Source organism: Polychytrium aggregatum (assembly GCF_025602895.1).
Source record: "Polychytrium aggregatum strain JEL109 chromosome Unknown BJ171scaffold_22, whole genome shotgun sequence".
Lineage (NCBI taxonomy): Eukaryota > Fungi > Chytridiomycota > Chytridiomycetes > Polychytriales > Polychytrium > Polychytrium aggregatum.
The window spans coordinates 17,251-36,351 of record NW_026516224.1 but is presented as its reverse complement, the minus strand read 5'-3'; the positions used below and the strand labels follow the sequence as shown (position 1 = coordinate 36,351).

The window sequence follows — 19,101 nt, the reverse complement described above, 5'->3', positions numbered from 1 at the left end:
GCCATCGCCGCACAAGGCGCCATCATCCGCCGGCCTCCGTTTGGAGCCCAGTCGCGGCAAGGTTTGTGTCCGCTTGTCCGCTGCACATCCTCAGTCATTCGACAAAGGGCCCGCCACCGAGTGGAGACAACGGCGGCCCTGTCTGTTCGGCTGGATGGGTAAACACAGCCCCACGCCGGCCTTGCCACGGGAACGAGGTACTCACAGCCAGCAGATCACAAGCCCCAGCGAAAGACCGAGCAGAAGAATCGACGACGCATGCCCAGGTTCGAGAAGCCGTGTCGGTGCATGGGAGGCCGATTTAGGAGCGAGCGCCAGTGCGGTTGGATACGTCGGCGGAGCCGCCGGGCTGCTGCCTGTTGTCGTTACGACCGGAGCGGCCTGTGTCGAAGCGAAATACGGCAGCCCCGCGGTGGTTGGGCTGCTGGTGCGGCCGGTGTTGGTGCCGCCTGGACTCCCTCCGGCCCCGGAGCGAAACCAAGGTTTGTTCACGCAGGTGCCAACGGGCTCAATGTCCAGCTTGATGCTTGCACGGTTGGCGTCGACATACTGAAGAATCCCGAGGATGACGCTGCTGGTGAACGGTGTGATGTCGTGGCTGAGCGACACAAAGCTGGCAGACGAGTTGGAGAACCAGGTTGAAGTGGCGCTGTTGATCAAACTCTGGCCGATCGCAGCACTGGTGGTGTCTTGGTCGGCCGCAAGATCGTCTTGACTCCAAATAGTGACGGTATATCCAAGAGCGTTTGCAATGGCACGCACTCGGTCGTCAATGTCGCCATAGGGAGGACGGAAAAAGTTCGGAACCTGTCCGGTGGCGTTGTAGATGGCTGCTTCGGCGTACTTGATCTCGGCAACGATCTGCTCGTTGGTGCAAGCTGTGAGCGGATGATGTGTCCAGGTGTGGACGCCGATCTGGTGGCCGTCGTTGTACTCGTCCAGGACAATCTGGGGGTTCTGGATGACGTTCGATCCAACCACAAAGAAGGTTCCCTTGATGTTCATCTTGTCGAGCTGGGCACGGATGGCGGCCGAGTCGTCGTGGGTGACGGGATCGACAGTGGGTCCGTCGTCAAAGGAGATTCCCCAGGTGCCGGGTTGAGGGCAGGTGTAGACATCGGCCTGATAGCCGTTTCCAGCGGCAGTGCGGACACAGAGGTTGTATGGCCAGTAGCAGTTGGCATTGACTGTGCGAGAGTGTCGGTGTGGTGGTGTCGGTGCGATGGAGCAATAGTGTGGGAATGGTGGTGTGAGCATCGCGGTGTGGCAACATCATGATCAAACACACTCGGGCACACTCGGGCAAAGTCAATCATGGTCGATCATGGCTGATACCAGTCAGAGCCGACATCGAGAGCGTGCCGGGAAGCCTGGCCGGCCATGGCCGACCCAGGCCCAGTCCGTTGCTGCCTGCTGGAAGCGATCAACCCACAGCCCACTCGCCACAGTCTCACTCCGTACCATCTGAGTTGTACTTCACTGTGGCTCCGCTGACGAAGGTTGACGGAGGGATGTTCAACAGCGAGGCTGGAACCACCGACTGAACATAGGCAAGGGCACTGACCGACCACAGCCAGGCCCGATCGCAATCGCAATCGCATCGATCACAGTCCGGTTAGCAACTCGAATCGGCCCGATGGAGAGAGAACCAAATGACGGAACAGGAGAACAGAGATGGGTGTGGGATACAGGGTGACGGCATGCAAGTCACCGCATCACTACCAGATCACATCATGTCATGTTTCCCACACCAGATCACCCGCACTCACACCACACCGCACCGCACCACACCGCACCGCACCACACCGCATTGGCACACTGCTGCGAGACAGCACAGCGACAGCGACTCACTCTTGCACAAGAGGATCGGTCAGCAGATTGCCGGTGATGAAGTTGGTCTGGTCGATCGAGGGCCACTCTGGTCGATTGGATGCAGATCGGATGCGATGAGACAACAGCGAGGTGGATCAGATGCGATGGTGAGACATCCCGAGGAACAGCGACATCTCCCGCACAACTCACGAGCAGGCATCGGAGGAGGAATCTGGAGGGTGGCACGCTTGGCCAAGCCATGGGAGTTGCTGGCTTGATGCGGGAGTCTTGTCGCCGTGGCAGCACCGAGGAGGGTGAGGACAGCGGGTGCCAGAAGGAGCATGGTTTCTTGAGGATCGAGTGGTTCACGAAGCGAGGATGCCTGGTTGGAGGTGCTGATGATGGGGCTCCTCGATGGGCGACTCCCGGTCCTTAAAGACCCCCTGTGCTGTCTGCCGGAATATTCTGCGCCATCTCCAGCGAAAAGTCGACTCGGTCGCTTCGACCATGCCAGCGGAAATATTTGCCTTGGTCTGGGTTCATGTCCAAACACACTACAAGCCCGGTGTCGCTCCAAAACCTTCTTGGGCCACCTTCCACCGCCGACAAACAGTCGACAAACAGTCGACAAACAGTCAACTGCATGCGACGGGCTCGCCTCGCTAGTGTCTGTCTGATGCCGACTGGCATGTCTGGCCTGGGCCACTATTCATCCGAATGCGTTCAGGGCCCTGCTGGGATGTCCCAATATGCCTCCCTCACCAGACGGATGTGCTTGACACTTGATAGCCTTGATCCGGCCAACCAGCGGTCGTTCATTGGCCATCTCAGTCGCGCAAGCTGGGGCACGATGTGAGCAGGGCTGACTGCGTTGCCGCTGTTGTTGCCGCTGTTGTTGCCGCTGTTGTTGCAACCGATGCAATCAGCTTCCGATGGTCGTTCGTTGGGTGCGGTGGCCTGGCCGGCATCTTTGCCAAACAAAACAATGAATGTCGTCAGCAGCGGTGATTGGGTACTCGCTTAACACTATGGCTGAGCCGCCCGCAACCTTGACTTTGCCAAGAAGGCCGTCTCTTCCAGTACCGCGCAAGCATCGATTCACATCTCCAAGGCCCAAGCTTGCTGCTTTTCGCTGCCGAGCATGTTCCGTCCGCCGCCGCCTCTGGCCGGCCCTGCGGGCTCGCTGCCCGACAGGATCGCCCAGGACGCTCAGGTTCTGGTTCAGATTTTTCAGGACATTTGCCGCATCCACGCGGGCCAGTCGGCGGGCTCGACACGGCTGGTGAACGTGGGAACGGCCTATCGGCATCCACACGCCGGCACCACCCTGGCGGAGCAATGGGCCACTATCCAAGAAGAGTGCTTTCAGCTCGAGGAGCAGATAGGCGGTTTCCAGACCGACATCAACCCTTTTGTCGAGACTCTCAGCGACATCATTGCCGACGTCGTCACGGGCTGCACCGACCTCCGGAGCCATGAGGTCAACTTCCCTTTCAACACCCTCAAAATCCTCACGGTTGTGCGAGTCTCGGTCACCAACTACCTCGACAAGGCGAGAAAGGTCGAGGCCATGTCCTCGGTCATGGAGGACGACGGCACCGTCACGATGGAGTCTATTTCGCGCATCTTGAGCGGGGTCCCGGTGCCCGACGACGACGACGACGACGGCGTCGACATCGATATGGATTCCGAGAGCCTTGTCGGCAGCGCCGCCGATCTCGACCAGCGGTGGCCGCAAAACGAGTGGTGGGAGCCCACAGACCCCGACGGGCCCGTGGTCGAGTCGCCCATACTGCAGAGTCCTGGGTCGGTGTTTCTCAGGAGCGTCAATCTTCCAGCTCCCCCAGAACAGCCAGTGAAGCCCCATCCACCGCTGGCGCAGGCCTCGCCAAAGTTCCTCGCCAGCGGCGTTGAGCTGGTTCCGATCAAGCAGTTCCAAGAACAGATGAAGCAAAAGGACAGCAAGGCCGCCCAGCTCGTGCAAGAGCACGTCCTCAAGTCCTCTGCCAGCGAGACCGAGTCCAAGTCGCACCATCTCCCGTGGTTCTGGGATAAGAAGGGCCACTCTGCCTCGGGGTCGGAAAAGTCTTCACCCAGGAGCATCCGGAGCAAAGACGAGCCCAAGCCCAGGGACAAAGTCGAAGGCTCCAGTAGTAAGCTCAAGGAGAAGCGCGAAAGTAGTAAAGGCTCCAAGGAAAAGCTCGACAACAGCAAGGGCTCCAAGGAAAAGCTCGACAGTAGCAGGGGATCCAAGGAGAAGCTCGACTCGGTCGACATGGCCCGGGCGCTGTTCTCGTCGTTCTATTCGCGCACTTCCAAGGTGGAGGACTCGGAGCAGGCACAGCGCAAGCTCTCCAAGAACCCGCCGGCCAAAGGGGAGGGAGAGCTGGGCAAGGCCAAGAGCATCGAGAGTCTACTTTCCGAATCCAAGGCTTCCTCGCCCACGCACAACATTAGCATCGAGGCACACTTTGAATCGACTCCGCATCTTGCTGCAGACTCGACGGACGTCGTTGGCTCCCACGGCAACCGGCTCGTTCCACCGTCGACACCTAGCCCGGTCACCCCGGACCCGACAAGGCACGAACACACCCATCACGACTTTCACGAACAGCTGCAGCATATCCAGCAACTCTTTCATCACGAGCTCAAGCAAAAGGTCGCTATGCCGCGGTCCGCAACAAATGTCACAGGTGACTTTGAGCGACTTTCACCGTCCAAGGTACGTTGGGTGCCTGCCGAGTCCACCGCCCATCGAGTGACTTTCCGGATCGCCCGCAGGCCTCCCTTGCTTATCCTTGCAATGATTTCCCAAGAAACCCAGCGGCATTTCGGAAATGACAGATCAGGCCCTCCCTAATTGCCAATTGCTTTTGGCTGTTTCGCAGGAGGCCCACAGCGAGACGTCGCTCAACTTGGATAGCAGCGCGGCGTCTCGAGCTGAAGACAACCGAGCTGTCGCCGATGGTCTCAGGCGCCAGGTCGGTTCTCCGCGCCGGTCGGCAGCGCCAGCGCCAGCGTCCAGCGGTCATTCAGTTGGAACCGAGCGGCCAAGCCAAGAGTCGATCGTTCCGGCTCAGATCAGCGATATGCCAGTGGTGCATGGGGTTGGATCGATGAGCAGTTTGTATCGTCTCGCCGGTCTGGAAACACCTCCGACGGATTCCCATTCCGACGCATCCAAGCACGATGTCGCAATGCGGTCACGACTGAATTCCGGCTCACAAAGCCAACAGGAGTCGCTGGGCAGAGACGATGTCCTCAACGAGTACGTTGCGTTGGCACATCACTTGCTTTCGCATATCGAGCCTGGCAAAGTCGAGACAAGTGGCGAGAGTCCACCCAAGGGCACGATCGCTCAGCACAAGGATGCGCCAGCCGAAACCAGCGGGCTCCGAAGTCCATTCAATCCCACTAGTGCAACCAAGCCAGCGGGCAAAGCATCATCCAATGTCTTACCGAATACCACCACCGAAGGCAACATCAAGCCCTCCAAGCTTCGGCAGCTACCTGATGAGCAAATACATTTGTACATGGCCAAGGAGCGGGAGGCCACATCAAACAAGGCCATCCGCTCAGTCGAGTCGCACGGACCGACGGAAGACCAAGACAAAAACACCAGCCCCAACGCCTCAGAGGCTCTCACATCTGACGGAGAGAATGTAGCAATCGGGCTTGGTGGGCAGTTATCGGTCAAGAATGCAGCCCAGATGTTTGAAATGAAGAGTGCCAAGATAAGCGCCACGATTCCTCGGCCGGTGACGCCAAAGCGACGGGCCGAGAGCCGAGAGCCATCCGAAGGCAGCACCAGTGCTAGTGCTAGTGCTCGTGCCAGAGACAAGGAAAGCCAGTCATCCGCTGGATTTAAAGCGCAGGGCATCATGAAGAGTGCATCGGCAGCAAGCCAAGGGATACACGGCGCCGATTCAAATGAAGATCAAAAGTCAACCGAGGACCTAGAGCAATCCCATGTGACTCGCAAAGCCCGCAGTGGCAGCGAAGGTATGTGCTGGCGAGTGTCTCGCTATGTAAATCGCAGCCAGTCGTGGGAGTATGGGGCTGGATCAGGGGGCTGGTTCGGGGGCTGGATCAGGGGCTGGATCGGCATCGGTATGTAGCCAACTCACTTTCGGCGTCGTGACGGCTGTATGCGTCCAATTGAACCAAAAGTCGCTGTGGCGCTTGGACCGATTACCGACATAGCTGAAATCAAAAATCAGGCCAAATCAGCTTTGAAGGAGACCGTCGTGCTACTACCGAACCAAGAGATCCCTTCGAAACCTGCCGATGCAAGACTAGCCGACGTCCGTATTGAGTCAGGCACTCTGGAGTTTGGAATCCGGTCCACGGTAGCGACGCTTGGAGATGTGTCTAGCAACGCAAAGGACGACCCAGGTGTTGGCACGAGTGACCGGTCGGAGCAACAGCAGCTCTCTCTGAAACAAATCCCGGGAGCTCGACCAGGCAATGAAGCATCGCACCCACCCGGCGTCGAAACAGTAGGCCTCGGAGCCGCGATAAAGCCCAGAGATTTCTTCATGCCTGATCGCGGGGATGCATCTGCGGGTATATACATGTCCGAGCGCAACCAGGGCGACAAAGACAGCGACTCCGAGTCCCCTGACGAACCCAACTCGGCAACACTTCCACACCGCCACGCCCACGAATCTTCGATTGCGAGCACAATAATGAGACCCAACCCGTTCACCAGCAAGGTTACCAACGACCCCATTGGAAAGCTGCACTCCAGCTCCTCGCTCTTGTCGATCTTCAGCTCGAACGACGACCTGGTCGCAGATTCCCCGCAGATCATCCTGCTGCCCCTCAACAACACATTTGAGCTCTGCCATCTGGTTCTTACGACTTGCTTCACCCTCGGCCGACACAACGCCAACAACTCGCAATACTTCAAAGTGTTCAAGTCGCAGGTCGTGTCCCGGGTCCATTTGCAGATCTGGGAAAAGGACGGAAGGGTAAAGTCGAGTTTCTGTCGAACCCTTGCCTGCGGCGCTCTCATGTATGGTTGGCTGGGGGAGGGCATATGCGGGCGAGTGTTGACTATTCAAACCACACATGTGCAGGCGTGTAGGAGTGCCTGGATCCTGACAGAGCTGTGTATCTTTTATCGCAATCACGATGCGCGGAATCAACTCTCCCAATCGCCCTATCTGGACAACAACCCGCTCGCAACGAACCGCCAACGTGCACCGAAACAACCGATCCCGGATAATACATCGCGAAACACAACCAACCGGACATCGCATCGGAAACACAACTTCCTCACTCTATCTCCCCGGTAAAAACAACCAAACAAAACCCAAATACGGGGGGCATTGGCGTGTGCTGTTGATATGATATCTGCAATATCGATAGGTCTTTATTCGCGACATGGGCAGCAACGCCGGCACTTTCCACAACGGAACTCGCATCAGCGATGTCGGCCAAAAGAGCGGCGACGTTGAGATCAAGTCCGGCGACTACATCCAACTCGGCAAGGACTACTGCAAAGAGTGGGACACCAGCAAGGGCGTGCCATTTATCGAGCGTAAGTGCAGATTGCCCCTCCCCGGCTGATCGCGCTGCTCAAAGGGCGACGGATGGGCGCATCATTGAAGCAGATCGAGATGGATGCGATAGAAACTGCTAGAAGCCACAGTTTTAGGCAGCACCGCGAATATGGAACTGACCAAGGCTGCTTGTATGGTGGGTTTCTTTGCGACACAGCCAGACACCAGTGCATCAAGATGCAGGTGATTATTGTTCCGAACCGCCGACAGATGGAGGCGCTGGAACTCCTCCGGTCCAAGGCAGAGGAGAATAAGCTGTAAGTCCCATCGAAGCGAGGCCGGTTTATTCGTGAATATGTGACTGATGCGACTCATCCTGGATGGTACACACACAGCGAGGACTCTGGGTTAGCTGCGACGTAAGTGAAGCGGTCCTTGCGATTGTTGAGTCCGTGTTGGTCCAAGGCACCTGTGAACGATCTAGCAAGCCATTCGACCCGAGCATGCTCTGTTCCGTTGATTGACGGCATCGTTGTTTCGGGCTGCAGTGCTCTCCTCAAACGACTCGCCAACGAAACCAAGAAAAAGGAAGAGGAAATGCGCAAGCGCGCCGCAAGCAACGAATCGACTCTTCAGGGCTCGCCAGCAAAGTCCGAGGCTGCATCAGAGCCCCCGCGACCGGTGACCCGCAAGCATGTGTCGTTCATGAAGGTCACGCAGAAGCAGCAGTTTGTCATCGGCGTCATCTCGTCTGGTACGAGCGGCAAGGTTAAGAAAGTCCAGATATCGACACGGACAGGTGCTTCAGCGGTTGTGGTGAACCTGAAAAAGTGGGAGACAAAGAGGTAGGCGCCGAGTAGAAGCTGCCGGTGTCGATAGAGGACTTGCAAGTGCGGACGAGCGAGGGGAGGAGGCAGAAGCAACAGGGCCCAGGGCACGACGGCATCATCGCTGACTCGTTTCCCGGCGGAAAGGCTCTTGACCATCCGCGACACCCGACCCCAATTCTCGGCCACCGAATACCTCGAGCTCTATAACAGCGACTTTGACATCAACAACCCGAAAACACACAGCCTCTATCCCGCAAGGTACGTCATCCAAACCGCGGGCGTGACGATCGCCCACCTCGAATACGTGAACCAACTCAAGATCCAGATCAGCCCGAACTACCCGGGGGCACCCATCTACTGCTGCACAGGCGACTTTTCGCTCGGCAAGTACATCATCATCATCAAACACCCAAACTCGCGCGAACAGCGCTTCTTTGGGGAGTGTGGCGGTCGACACTTGCTCAAGAAGAGCATGATGGACTCCAAGGTCACCTACTACCTCGAGACCGAAGACTGTGAGAATTCGCAGTTGGTGCTCTCGGCGGTGTGCTTCATTGCCGCAGTGACCTCGTCCTTCAACTGAAGGAGGCTGCGTTGGCTTCGAGGAGGTCATCGCTGTCTGGGCAGTCCGCGAGATGTGCTATGACCGGATGGATTGCAGCCAGCCAATCAGCCAATCAACCAGCCAATCAGCCAATCAACCAGCCAATCAGCCAATCAACCGACCAATCACCCAATCGAAGTGCTTCGATATCATACCCTCCGCTTGGAGCCTGTCGCCCTGTCCGCCCTACCGACAGGGAGGAAAGACCAAGGAACACAAGGCATTGCTCCGTACCAATAAAAATCGGTTCTTCCTCTTTCATTTGTACATCAAATCATATCAAAATCACATCCTGGGTCTAGTGGCCCTGCTGGATCCGGCGACAAACATCACTGGTTCTGGAGCCAAGCTGCGTGTATATGTGTGTACAAAAACCACAACACGCTGGAAGAAGAAAAAGAAAGGGGGGGGGAAGTCAAAAGGTAGAAGGGGAGGGTGGGCAGCGGGCGAGAAGAGGAATACGGAAAGGGAGCGGAGGGGAGCGGGCACTCGGCACTGCAGAGATTCCAGCAACAAACAACAATAAGAAATTAGTCGTGTAGAAGGGGCGGAAAGGCAACGAGGGAATGGCAAGGTAAGAAGAAAACGAGGGTCACGAATCGGGGAAAAGGGCGAGCTGGCACTGAATAGTAATCTTGATAAATAATAGTACAGGATGAGATCATATGAGCTACGGAGAGACAGGCGTGAACTCAGACGACGCATACTCTAGGAGGAAAGGCGATCAAGCAAACGGAAGGGAGACGCGGGAGGTGAACGGAGTGAGGGACAGTGAGATGTTGCATCGAGTCAACACGGAGGCGAGACGAGACGAGACTTGGTCGTCGATCCTCGGGACTGACAGCGTCGACAAAATGCAGCGTAGAAGGAGTGGGGACAGAAAGTACATGGAGAGGCGGGGCCGAGGCCACCGAGCCGAGGGTGGAAAGTGGAATCAAACGGCAAAAGTGACAGGGACGACAGCAGGAGCCACATCCATCACCCTTGGGAGGGAAGCATGGGGATGGGCATGACAGCGACGGCGCAGAATCGTGGACTAGTTGTCAGCACCAATGACGATGACTCCGGGGGCGGCGTTTCGCGTCATTGCACGCTGCTGTTGCTGTTGCTGCTGCTGTTGCTGCTGCAAAATCGACGGATGGGGCATCGGTGGCTGAGCGGCGGCCGCGGCATGCAGCTCCTCCTTGGACTCTTTCTTCTTGCGAGTGAGGGTCCAAAAGCTGTTTCCAGAGTTGGGGGCGCCGACTGCGTCGGAGGTGCTGTTGCTTTTCAGGAAGTTCGGGATGATGGCGTGGCCTCGAGACAACGAACGCTTCAGGCTCGGGACGCTGATGGGGTTGCGCGTGGCCCGGTCGACGGAGGTGGAGCGCTTCAGAGAAGGGGCGCTGGTGGCATGGCTGAATCGCTCCAGCGCGTGCTGGGTGTTGTGCTGGTGCGAAAGCGCCGACATACTCGAAGGCAGGACGACGGCGTTGTTGGGTGGGGCTGGGAAATTGGTACCCTGTGGAGTCGTCGCCGAGACGGGCGTGGAGCTAGTGGGCGACGGCAGCGGCGGTGGAGGTGGCTGCGAGGCAGGGTTGCGGGGTCGGGTCGAGGACATGGACATTCGGTAGGACTTGAACGCAGGGCGCAGCTCGGGGAGCTTCTCAGAGAGTTCCTTCTTGAAGGTTTGGATGGTGCGCAAGAAGGAGGTGTATTCGGACTTGGAGACGTTGATGTCCCAGTTGAGATCCTTGAGGATGACCATCTCGGCGCTGTTGATCTCCTCGAGCGAGCGACTGATGACCTTGGCCCACGTGCGATTGGTATATCGGTTGTCGTCGAGGAACTTTTGCGACAGGATCAGACAGTTGGTCAAGATCTCGTACTCTGTGGCCGTCTGCGACGGCTCCTTGAGACGGAAGAGATAGAGCAGCGAGAGGACGCTGATGGGAAAGGAGACCTGGGTGATCTTGAGAACGGATCGGATGGACTCCTGGGTCATCATGTAATGCTGAGGCAGGGACTGCTCGTTGGCGATGACAGCGTTGGGGTGGAGACGACGATAGGTCATGTACACCATCAGCTCGGGCAGATCGGGGGTGATTTCAGGAGCAGGAGCCGCGGGAGGCGGGGCCGTGGGAGTCGTGGGTCTCGATGACACGGGCGAGGGAGGGGCAGCAACAGGGCGACTGAGCGTGGCCTGGGCGACGGCGGCGGCATGCTCGGGCGAGGAGACGAGAGCGGGAGTCTTTGATCGAGCCAGAGTATGCAAAGGAGTGGTGGGCCGGGTGGGCATGGGGGCAGTCGGGGTGGTGCCAAAGGCGGCATGGCTGGTCTTGACGGATCCAGGCGTGACCACCGCCGGGGTGGTGGCCGAGAGGTATGTGGTCGGATGGGGAGTGGGAAGAGTGAGCGGGGGCAGGTTGAGCGTGGGGGCGCTGGTCAGGGCAGGAGTGAACTTGTTATGGAGAGTTGTCGAGGCAGCCTCTTTGATGCGGGTGGAGGCCGTGGGGGTGGTCGCCATGGTGCTGGAGGAATCCTTTGGCCGGAGTGGGAGGGAGTTTGTCGGGGTGGTTGCTGGTGAGAGCGGGAATGGTGATGAATTACGAAGGAGTGGGTGTGAGTGGAGGTGGATATCGAGCGTGCAGAGTAAGAATCGGATGCCGGAATGCACCGAGGTAACACTACAGAAGAAGGCCCGAGGGGGGCAGAGGGATTGCCCAACTTTGATCGCGATGCAATAACGTCCCTAGACATCCAACAACCACAAATCTAACAACCACAAATCTAACAACCACAAATCTAACAACCACAAATCCAACAACCACGACAACCAGCGATTCCGACTGTCTCAACATCGAGCCGCCACTGTATCCAGGAGGCTGCCTACCTTCCGTGGAGAAAGTCGTGATTTGCAGGTCGGAAAGAGAAAGACTGGCAATGGGTATTCCAATAGGTTTCGATGAGGTCGGCGAGGCTGTCTTTTTGGAGCCAGCGTTAGAGCTGAGGGGTGGAACGATGGCAATCGAGAGGACGCCTTCTTTGGCCAGGCAGTCCAGCGACGACGACCGGGACTGGGGAATGACCGAGAGAGTTCGTTTGGGAATCCCCGAGCTCGAAGGCGGCTGCCGTTGCATCGTGGAGGTCGAGGGAGGAGCGCCTTCTCCAGGAAGGGCCTCGTAGGAAGGTCGGCTGGGAGTACTCATGAGGCTTGTGATATCACACGCAGGGAATATGCAGATCAGGAGGCGGAGGACGAGGTAGCCTGCAGGTAGAGGAACAAGCGTCGCGGGGCCGATCGAGAGTCAGCGGCAGGCAATAGCGTCCAGCCACGGCGGGTGGGCCAAGGAGGGAGGGGAACTCGCAGGGAGGATGCCGAGCCGAGGCGCGAGTAACTTGGAATGCAACTGGGGCTCCAGGAAGGGGCGTTGCTTATAATGGGACGGCGACGAAAGGCCGAAGCGAAGACGAAGGAGAGGCGAGATGAAAAGAAAAGAGCAACGGACGACCGGAGCAGAGGCAGCACCCAGAGAGGCAACACCCAGGGACAGAGGGCAAATACAGGAAATAGTCGCAGGAACACGAGATGGACGACAAACGCAGGACACACGATGGAGCACAGACCTGCAGGAACAGGGCAGAAAACAGACCGAGCCAGCCAGCCAGCCAGTGAGCAGGACACAATCGCCACCAGTCTTATTCTCGACGGCGATTCGACGGCGTCAGTCCTGGTCGGTCCGGGCCCGTCCCGGCGATCGGCGCCCAACAAGCGCTTCTGCAGAAGCGCCTTCAGCCGCCCTGCGCGTTCCTCCCCCGTCGCGGTTGCCCGTGCAACGAAAAAGGAAGGCGTTGCACGCACGACGCCGCCGACGCGTCGGCCGCGCACAAGCACCCTTACAGACACAGCAGCTGGCAGCACTCTGGCGCGGCGCAGCCAGCTGCCATTTCGGGCGCTTCCAGGCGTGAGTGCGCGTCCAGAGGAGGCACAGACGCGGCTGCGCGGCGCCCGGCTGTGTGCTCATCGCAGTGCCGTGTGTCGCCGTGATCGGCTGTGTTCTGTGCCACGAGAGCCGCCCATGGAGTGGGCGCACGAGTGTATGCCTGTGAGCGGATGCGCGTGCCTGCGGGGTGGGGGCGCCGCCGATAGCGATGCTGCGCAGATGTTGCGTTGGTGCTAAGTGTCGTTGGATTGATGCTGAGTGTCGTTGGATTGATGCTGAGTGTCGATGCGCTGCTTGGCGTCATTGCCCGTGAGGACTGCGCGATCCTGTCGGCACCGGTTCCATCCGTGCGAATGATGCTGCTCGCGATGCAGAGTGCCTCTGCTGCTTCGCGGATAGTGCCCGCATTCAGCAGTCGCAATCAACCACGGGCGACACCAGCACACGCTCCCATCCAACAGTCGCGCTGGTTGATCCGGTCGTGCGGGCCCACCCTGCACCAGCATCCGTCGCCCATCTCGGCCAATCTGTGCCGTTGGACAGATGCCAGGAGCATCACAACCCACACATGCTGCTGGCGAACAGCATCCGCCGCCACAGACACCGGTCCCACCCGGTTTTGGGCTTGCAGTTTGGCTCGCCCGTCGCACCGTCGCGTCTGGTGACATGGTTGTGTGCCCTGCAGTTCCACCCACACATGCTGCTGTTTGGTGGCGAGGCAACACCCCACAGCAGTCCCATTCTGCTGGCTGCACAGCCCCATGCGGCGCTGTATAATGTCTTTGCTGACAGAGCAGCACATTGCCTCCACACAACAGTGGCCGTGGCGCGCGCCTGTACAACGGCTTCGTCTTGTCCCACTCGGCACCCCAGCGCGTCCGCCCCGTCGGTCTTGGTTTGCCCTGCCCGTCGCCCCCGGCTGCGGGTCCTCTTCGTCCTGCATCTGCCGCCCCTGCATCTGCTGCCCCAGCTATTCATTCGCCATGGCGCCCAAGACTGCCCTCGCCGTTGCACTCGTGATGCTGCTCGATGCCCATGCTGCCTCGCTCGTCGCCGCCGCCAGCTTCACCAAGGTCGCCGAGTTCTCCGGCCTCACCTTCTTCGACAACTTCAGCTTCATGACCGCCAAGGATCCAACCCCAAACACCACCAACCAGTATATCTCGCGCGCCAACGCTACCAAGGCGAACTTGATCTACTTCAACCAGGGCGCTGGCAGTGCCTTCATGGCCGTCGACTCTTCCACCGTCGTCCCCAGCGGCGGCAAGCGCAGCTCGGTTCGCATTCAGTCCAACAAAGTTTACAACTCTGGAACCTTGCTCGTCGCCGACATTGGCCACGCCCCGACGGGCTGCGGAACCTGGCCCGCCATGTGGTTCAAGGGTCTCAACCAGGGCGAGCTGGACTTTATGGAAGGCGTCAACACCATGAGCTACAACAACATGGTCATCCACACCTCCTCGGGTAGGTTGCTGACTTGCACGGAGAAGCACAGTCCGGCGTGGGTCCGATAGGCAGCCGGGGTGGGTCCATCCAACCCAGACGGTGCTATTTCACTCACCCATCCACATAACGCTCACATTATCAACACATCATGTCACTCGCCTCCCCATACCACCACCCAAGGATGCTACGGAGAGCCCGACAGATCGAGCCAGCTCGGCCAGGCGCTCTCTCAGACCTGTGGCATCAACGACCCGCCCGTTCCCAGCCCCGCGCTCTCCAACGGCTGTGCAACCAAAGTGAACGATTCCTCGACCTTTGGTCCTCAGTTCAACGCCGTCGGCGGCGGCGCCTACACCATCAACTGGGACACCAACGGCTTTGCCATCCACTTCTTCAGCCGCCCCAACATTCCCGCTGACATTCTGTCCGAGAACCCCAACCCCGATACCTGGGGCCTTCCCCTGATGCGCTTTGACTTTGGCTGCTGTCCCTCGAACCACTTCCAAGACCTGCGCCTGATCATCAACACCGCGCTCTGTGGCAAGTGGCCCATCAGCAACTGGGGCGACTCAGGATGCCCTTCCGACTTGACCTGTGAGCAGTATGTCCTCTCCACGCCAGGGGGTTTTAACGATGCCTACTGGGCCATTCATTCCATCAAGGAATACAAGAACAATGGTAAGTAGAGTGGCCGGAGACAGCGACTCACAATCATCCAATACAAGATATGACGAGAGCGAGGGAGAGGGAAGGAAGCAGTGTCTATGGACTTTCGGGTGGACACTTCATGGTCCAGAACCAAGTGCATCGTCTGACTCAGCCCTTTCCTGAACCCAGCCCCCGCCGATCCGTTCACAAACTCTTCGATCACCTGCCCGCCCGGCGTCTTGGCTGCTTCGGCCAGTCCCCTTTCAGCTCCCACGGCCGTCCCGACAAAGAAGTCTTCCTCGGGAGCCCTGAGGACCAGCGTGACGAGTGCCACCCTTGGGCTGGGTACACTCTTGGGTGCACTGGCCATGGTCTTCATTTAGGAATGAGCATCCAGACAAGCTCAGAAGCGCAAACTTACCGCAACGAACATTATATCGCTAGTGAAAGGAATCTATATTGAAGAGTATCCTCTATGGTTTTATAAAAACTGGAACCCAGCCAACTCCGCCATAATCTCGGTCAATGACTCTATGTGAAAGCTGCCTGGATTGTTTGATTGAATAGAAGTGCCCGAAGGGCAAGTTAGTTTTGATGTCTGTACTCTAGGTTATTGACAGAGATCCCTGGGGCTGTCAGATGTACATGCAACGAATGGATGACTCGGTGGTGAGGTGGCTGAAGACTCATAGATCGATGTGACTCAATTCGGGACGGTGGGACCCGATCCCGCCCCACCACCGAGCCGCTTCTTGATGCGCGGAGCACGCTTGATTGGGTGATAGCATCCTGGAGCGAGAGCAAGCCGGTGAGAGAGTGGGAGTGGGAGTAGGAGTGGGAGTGGGAGTGGGAGTGAGAGTGGGAGTGGATGTGAGAGTGGGAGTGGGAGAGCGATTCCGTGGAGAGAGTCGTGACCATGAATGTGGATGTGTTCATGGATACCCATGGGGCCCGTCGCGGATGCATGTCACATCATCGACCGTCCGTCACTGGATCGGTCTGCCTCGTCATGGCCGCTGCCATCGCAGCTCGCTCTGCAACACCACAACCACCACAACCACCACAACCACCACAACCACCACAACCACCACAACCACCACACGCACGCACCGAGATAGGAGGCATAGCTGCTGGTGCGCTCGTGCTTGACAGGTCCGTCGTTGTAAACCAGATCAAAGCCGCCAACACGGGTCCTGAGCTTCTTGTCATTGGTGTATCTGTGGTGCGGATGGTGCGGATGGTGCGGATGGTGCGGATGGTGCGGATGGTGCGGGATGATCAGTCGTGGTGGTGCGGGATGATCAGCCGTGGTGGTGGTGGCGGTGGGAACCGCACTCGGCCCCAGCTCATCATGCCTCTGCCTGGCCCAGCCGCCACCGCTGCTCGACATTGGCGGCTGGGTCAACAGACACCTCCGGCACAGGCGCCATGTGCCGCCTGTCGTCGCTGACCTTTTCTCAAAGTCAATGACATCAAAGGCGTCGTTGAGCATTGCATACTTGAGGTCGTAGTCGAACTGGGTCTCGGCCGTGAGCGACGGCGACGCATTCACCTCGAGCAGCCATCTGCAGAGGGTGGGAGGATGTGCGTTGCACAGGCGAGTGGGTTGAGGCGGACATGGTATCGGCGGATGGTGTCGATGGCGTTGGTGATGTTAGTGATAGTGTCGGTGATGTCGGTATGTTAGTGATGGTGTCGGTATGTTAGTGATCGTGTCGGTGATGGATGATGGTCAGCAGGTGGTCGGCGAGTGGCGGGTCCGTGCGTGCAGTCAAAGTCGACCCAGGATCAGGCCCAACACATACGGTCTGAGGGCGTCGTCGATGAGGATGTCATATCCGTATCTGTGGATGCGGTGGGTGATGCGTGGTGAGCGGTGAGCGGATGTTGGGTTGGAGACAGATGGGGTGGTGTTGCGCGTGGTGATGGGATGGTGCAGGTGGTGGTGCAGGTGGTGGTGCAGGTGGTGGTGCAGGTGGTGGTGCAGGTGGTGGTGCAGGTGGTGGTGCAGGTGGTGATGGAATGGTGCAGGTTGCAGTTGGTGGTGATCATCACACCGACATCCACATCTGCGCCAATTTCCAGACGATCTTCAAGCAGCCCAGTCAGTCCTCATGCCCGCACCACCACCACCACCACAGCCACCAGCACCACCACAACCACCACAACCACCAGCACCAGCACCGCCGGCCGCTACTCACAGCTCAAAGCAGTGCTTGTCGTTGATCATGACCTTCTGGACACTCATCAGACTGCGCACAATCAGCGCCTCCATCTCGGTGAAGAGCTCGTTGATGGCGGCGGTGCCGTGCTTGCTGGTGAGATAGGTCTTGAGGTTGCGCAGGAGCCACTTGCAACCCTTGTCGCCATCGTAGTGCGGCGAGGTCTTTTGGATGGCGACGTTTGTGGCGTGGATGTCTGGGGTGAGAGTGTGAGAGTGTGGGAGTGTGAGAGTGTGAGAGTGTGAGAGTGTGAGAGTGTGAGAGTGTGAGAGTGTGAGAGTGTGAGAGTGTGAGAGTGTGAGAGTGTGAGAGTGTGAGAGTGTGAGAGTGTGAGAGTGGAGTGATGGAGGCGAGTCAATCGTGGGCGACATTGTGCAAGCTGTTGCACACAAAAGCCATGAAACAGATCGAGACGGACGACACACATCGAGATATACAGCACACATCAACACACGCCATGCATCAGGTCACAGCCGGGCAGCCGAGCAGCCCAGAGTCAGAGCCACAGCGCCACTCACAGAGGTTCGAAATGTCCTTTGAGTTCATCGAGAACTGGTAGTTGGAGAAGCGACAAAAGCCGTTGCGGTGGATGTACACCACCAAGGGATAGTACGATGTCACCAGCACATACACTCGGATGTCAAACTTTTTCCCTGTGGACAGCGACGCCTCAGTCAGTCGAGCACGACCGCCGTGCAGTGGTCGATTCGGATGGACCGGGCCATCCGACGACAAATGAGTAGCAGCAGCAGGAGTATCAACACCACATCAACACCACAATACCCCACAACATCAGCACCAGCACCACCAGCACCAGCACCACCAGCACCAGCACCACCCCTCGGCCTCACCTCCGATCAGATACGGGTTCTCAATGTACTTCTGCACAATGTAAGCCTCGGGTGCATCGCCGTCCGATCCACCCCGCACCCTCGGGTCCTTGCGCCACTGGCTGATCTGCGACATCTTGTTGATGAGGAAGATTCCCTTGCCCTGTGCCTTGCCGACGGGTTTCATGATCCACACCGATCCGGGGTTGCGCTTGAACTCTTCCTGGAACAGGGCGTGCTCCTGGGGAAGCACATAGGACGTGGTGATGAACTCGAACTTTGCAGCCTCGGTCTTTCCGTACTCTTTCTCCATGGTCTTGATCATCCGCTTGACGTTTTTGACCAGGAGGTCCTTCCGGGTGAGCTGAGGCGAGGTGGTCAGCGAGGCGGGTAGTCAGCGAGGCGGGTGGTCAGTGGACGATGGAGACACAGTCGACTGTGGGCGGCCAGTGTGGACCAACATGTGGTGGTTGTCGACGGCTTGCCAGAGTGGTGAGACTGGATGGATTGGATCATGGCTCCCACAACTGATCACTCACTCAGACACTCCCACACTCACCTCCGCTCACACTCACACTCACACTCACACTCACTCACCTCGTAGTGGTTGCGGTAGTGGTTGATCTTCTGGTGCTCTTGCAGATACACATGGTCAAAGGTCTCGTGTACCCAGTGCACATCTGCCCAGAAAAAGTCCCAGTCCATCTCAGAGTCGCCTTCGCGCCACGACCGATCCCGCATCACATCGTACACTGTGTTGCGGAGCGACGTCCGGAACTTGATCTGGATGGCTGCCGCTGGTGTGGCCGAGGCCGGGGCCGTCCCCGTGGCCGTGGGGGGAGGCACCGGTGTCGCTGCAGGGCCGCCTGTGGTCGGCACACCGTTGGTGGATGCAGCACCCATTGTCGCTGTCGCCGTCGTTGCTAATGTCGTTGCCAATGTCGAGCCGGTGATCGATGCCTGGCCGTTGGGCGATGGTGTCCCGTTGGTGGATGCCTCGCCTGCAACAGACGGCGGGTCGGCGACAGAGAGTGATGTCCGCATTGTCGTCCCGGCCACAGACGACGAGGTGGGAGGGACTGGTCCGGAGCGAGTGACTGGTCGAGGCGATCCGGCCATGGACGAAGGCGACCCAGTGCTTGACGACAACGATGACAGCGATGACAGCGATGACGGAAGCAGCGACAGCGGCAGCAGCGACGACGAGATCAGCGATGACGACAAGAGTGTCGACGGACCCTCCAGCAACAGCGACGACGATGGCGAGCCGAGACTGAGA

General features: G+C 58.4%; 5 protein-coding genes across 5 annotated transcripts; 2 read left to right on the top strand and 3 right to left on the bottom strand.

Annotated features, from left to right (window-relative positions):
* Positions 1-201: 201 nt before the first annotated feature.
* BJ171DRAFT_475463 (uncharacterized protein) lies at positions 202-2,155 on the bottom strand (the record flags this gene model as incomplete). The annotated part of the gene is made up of 4 exons (XM_053108783.1): positions 202-1,187; positions 1,462-1,559; positions 1,852-1,918; positions 2,023-2,155. 4 exons carry the CDS (start codon positions 2,153-2,155, stop codon positions 202-204), a joined length of 1,284 nt encoding a protein of 427 aa, XP_052965835.1.
* Positions 2,156-7,805: 5,650 nt separating this feature from the next.
* Positions 7,806-8,885, top strand: BJ171DRAFT_132518 (uncharacterized protein). Its single transcript, XM_053105634.1, has 2 exons — positions 7,806-8,164; positions 8,294-8,885. Exons 1-2 carry the CDS (start codon positions 7,917-7,919, stop codon positions 8,730-8,732), a joined length of 687 nt encoding a protein of 228 aa, XP_052965834.1. The 5' UTR covers positions 7,806-7,916; the 3' UTR covers positions 8,733-8,885.
* A 738-nt stretch (positions 8,886-9,623) lies between these two features.
* Positions 9,624-12,038, bottom strand: BJ171DRAFT_132528 (uncharacterized protein). The gene is made up of 2 exons (XM_053105635.1): positions 11,626-12,038; positions 9,624-11,312 (listed from the first exon to the last, which is right to left on the bottom strand). The coding sequence occupies exons 1-2, from the start codon at positions 11,939-11,941 to the stop codon at positions 9,790-9,792; spliced, it is 1,839 nt and encodes a 612-aa protein (XP_052965833.1). The 5' UTR covers positions 11,942-12,038; the 3' UTR covers positions 9,624-9,789.
* Positions 12,039-13,695: 1,657 nt separating this feature from the next.
* Positions 13,696-14,808, top strand: BJ171DRAFT_424970 (putative endo-1,3(4)-beta-glucanase; the record flags this gene model as incomplete). Its single annotated transcript, XM_053107695.1, has 2 exons — positions 13,696-14,140; positions 14,303-14,808. The coding sequence occupies 2 exons, from the start codon at positions 13,696-13,698 to the stop codon at positions 14,806-14,808; spliced, it is 951 nt and encodes a 316-aa protein (XP_052965832.1).
* A 664-nt stretch (positions 14,809-15,472) lies between these two features.
* Positions 15,473-18,640, bottom strand: BJ171DRAFT_507849 (tubulin-tyrosine ligase family-domain-containing protein; the record flags this gene model as incomplete). The annotated part of the gene is made up of 8 exons (XM_053111252.1): positions 18,420-18,640; positions 17,844-18,186; positions 17,511-17,645; positions 16,972-17,188; positions 16,576-16,614; positions 16,222-16,335; positions 15,881-15,987; positions 15,473-15,559 (listed from the first exon to the last, which is right to left on the bottom strand). The coding sequence occupies exons 1-8, from the start codon at positions 18,561-18,563 to the stop codon at positions 15,474-15,476; spliced, it is 1,185 nt and encodes a 394-aa protein (XP_052965831.1). The 5' UTR covers positions 18,564-18,640.
* Positions 18,641-19,101: the final 461 nt, after the last annotated feature.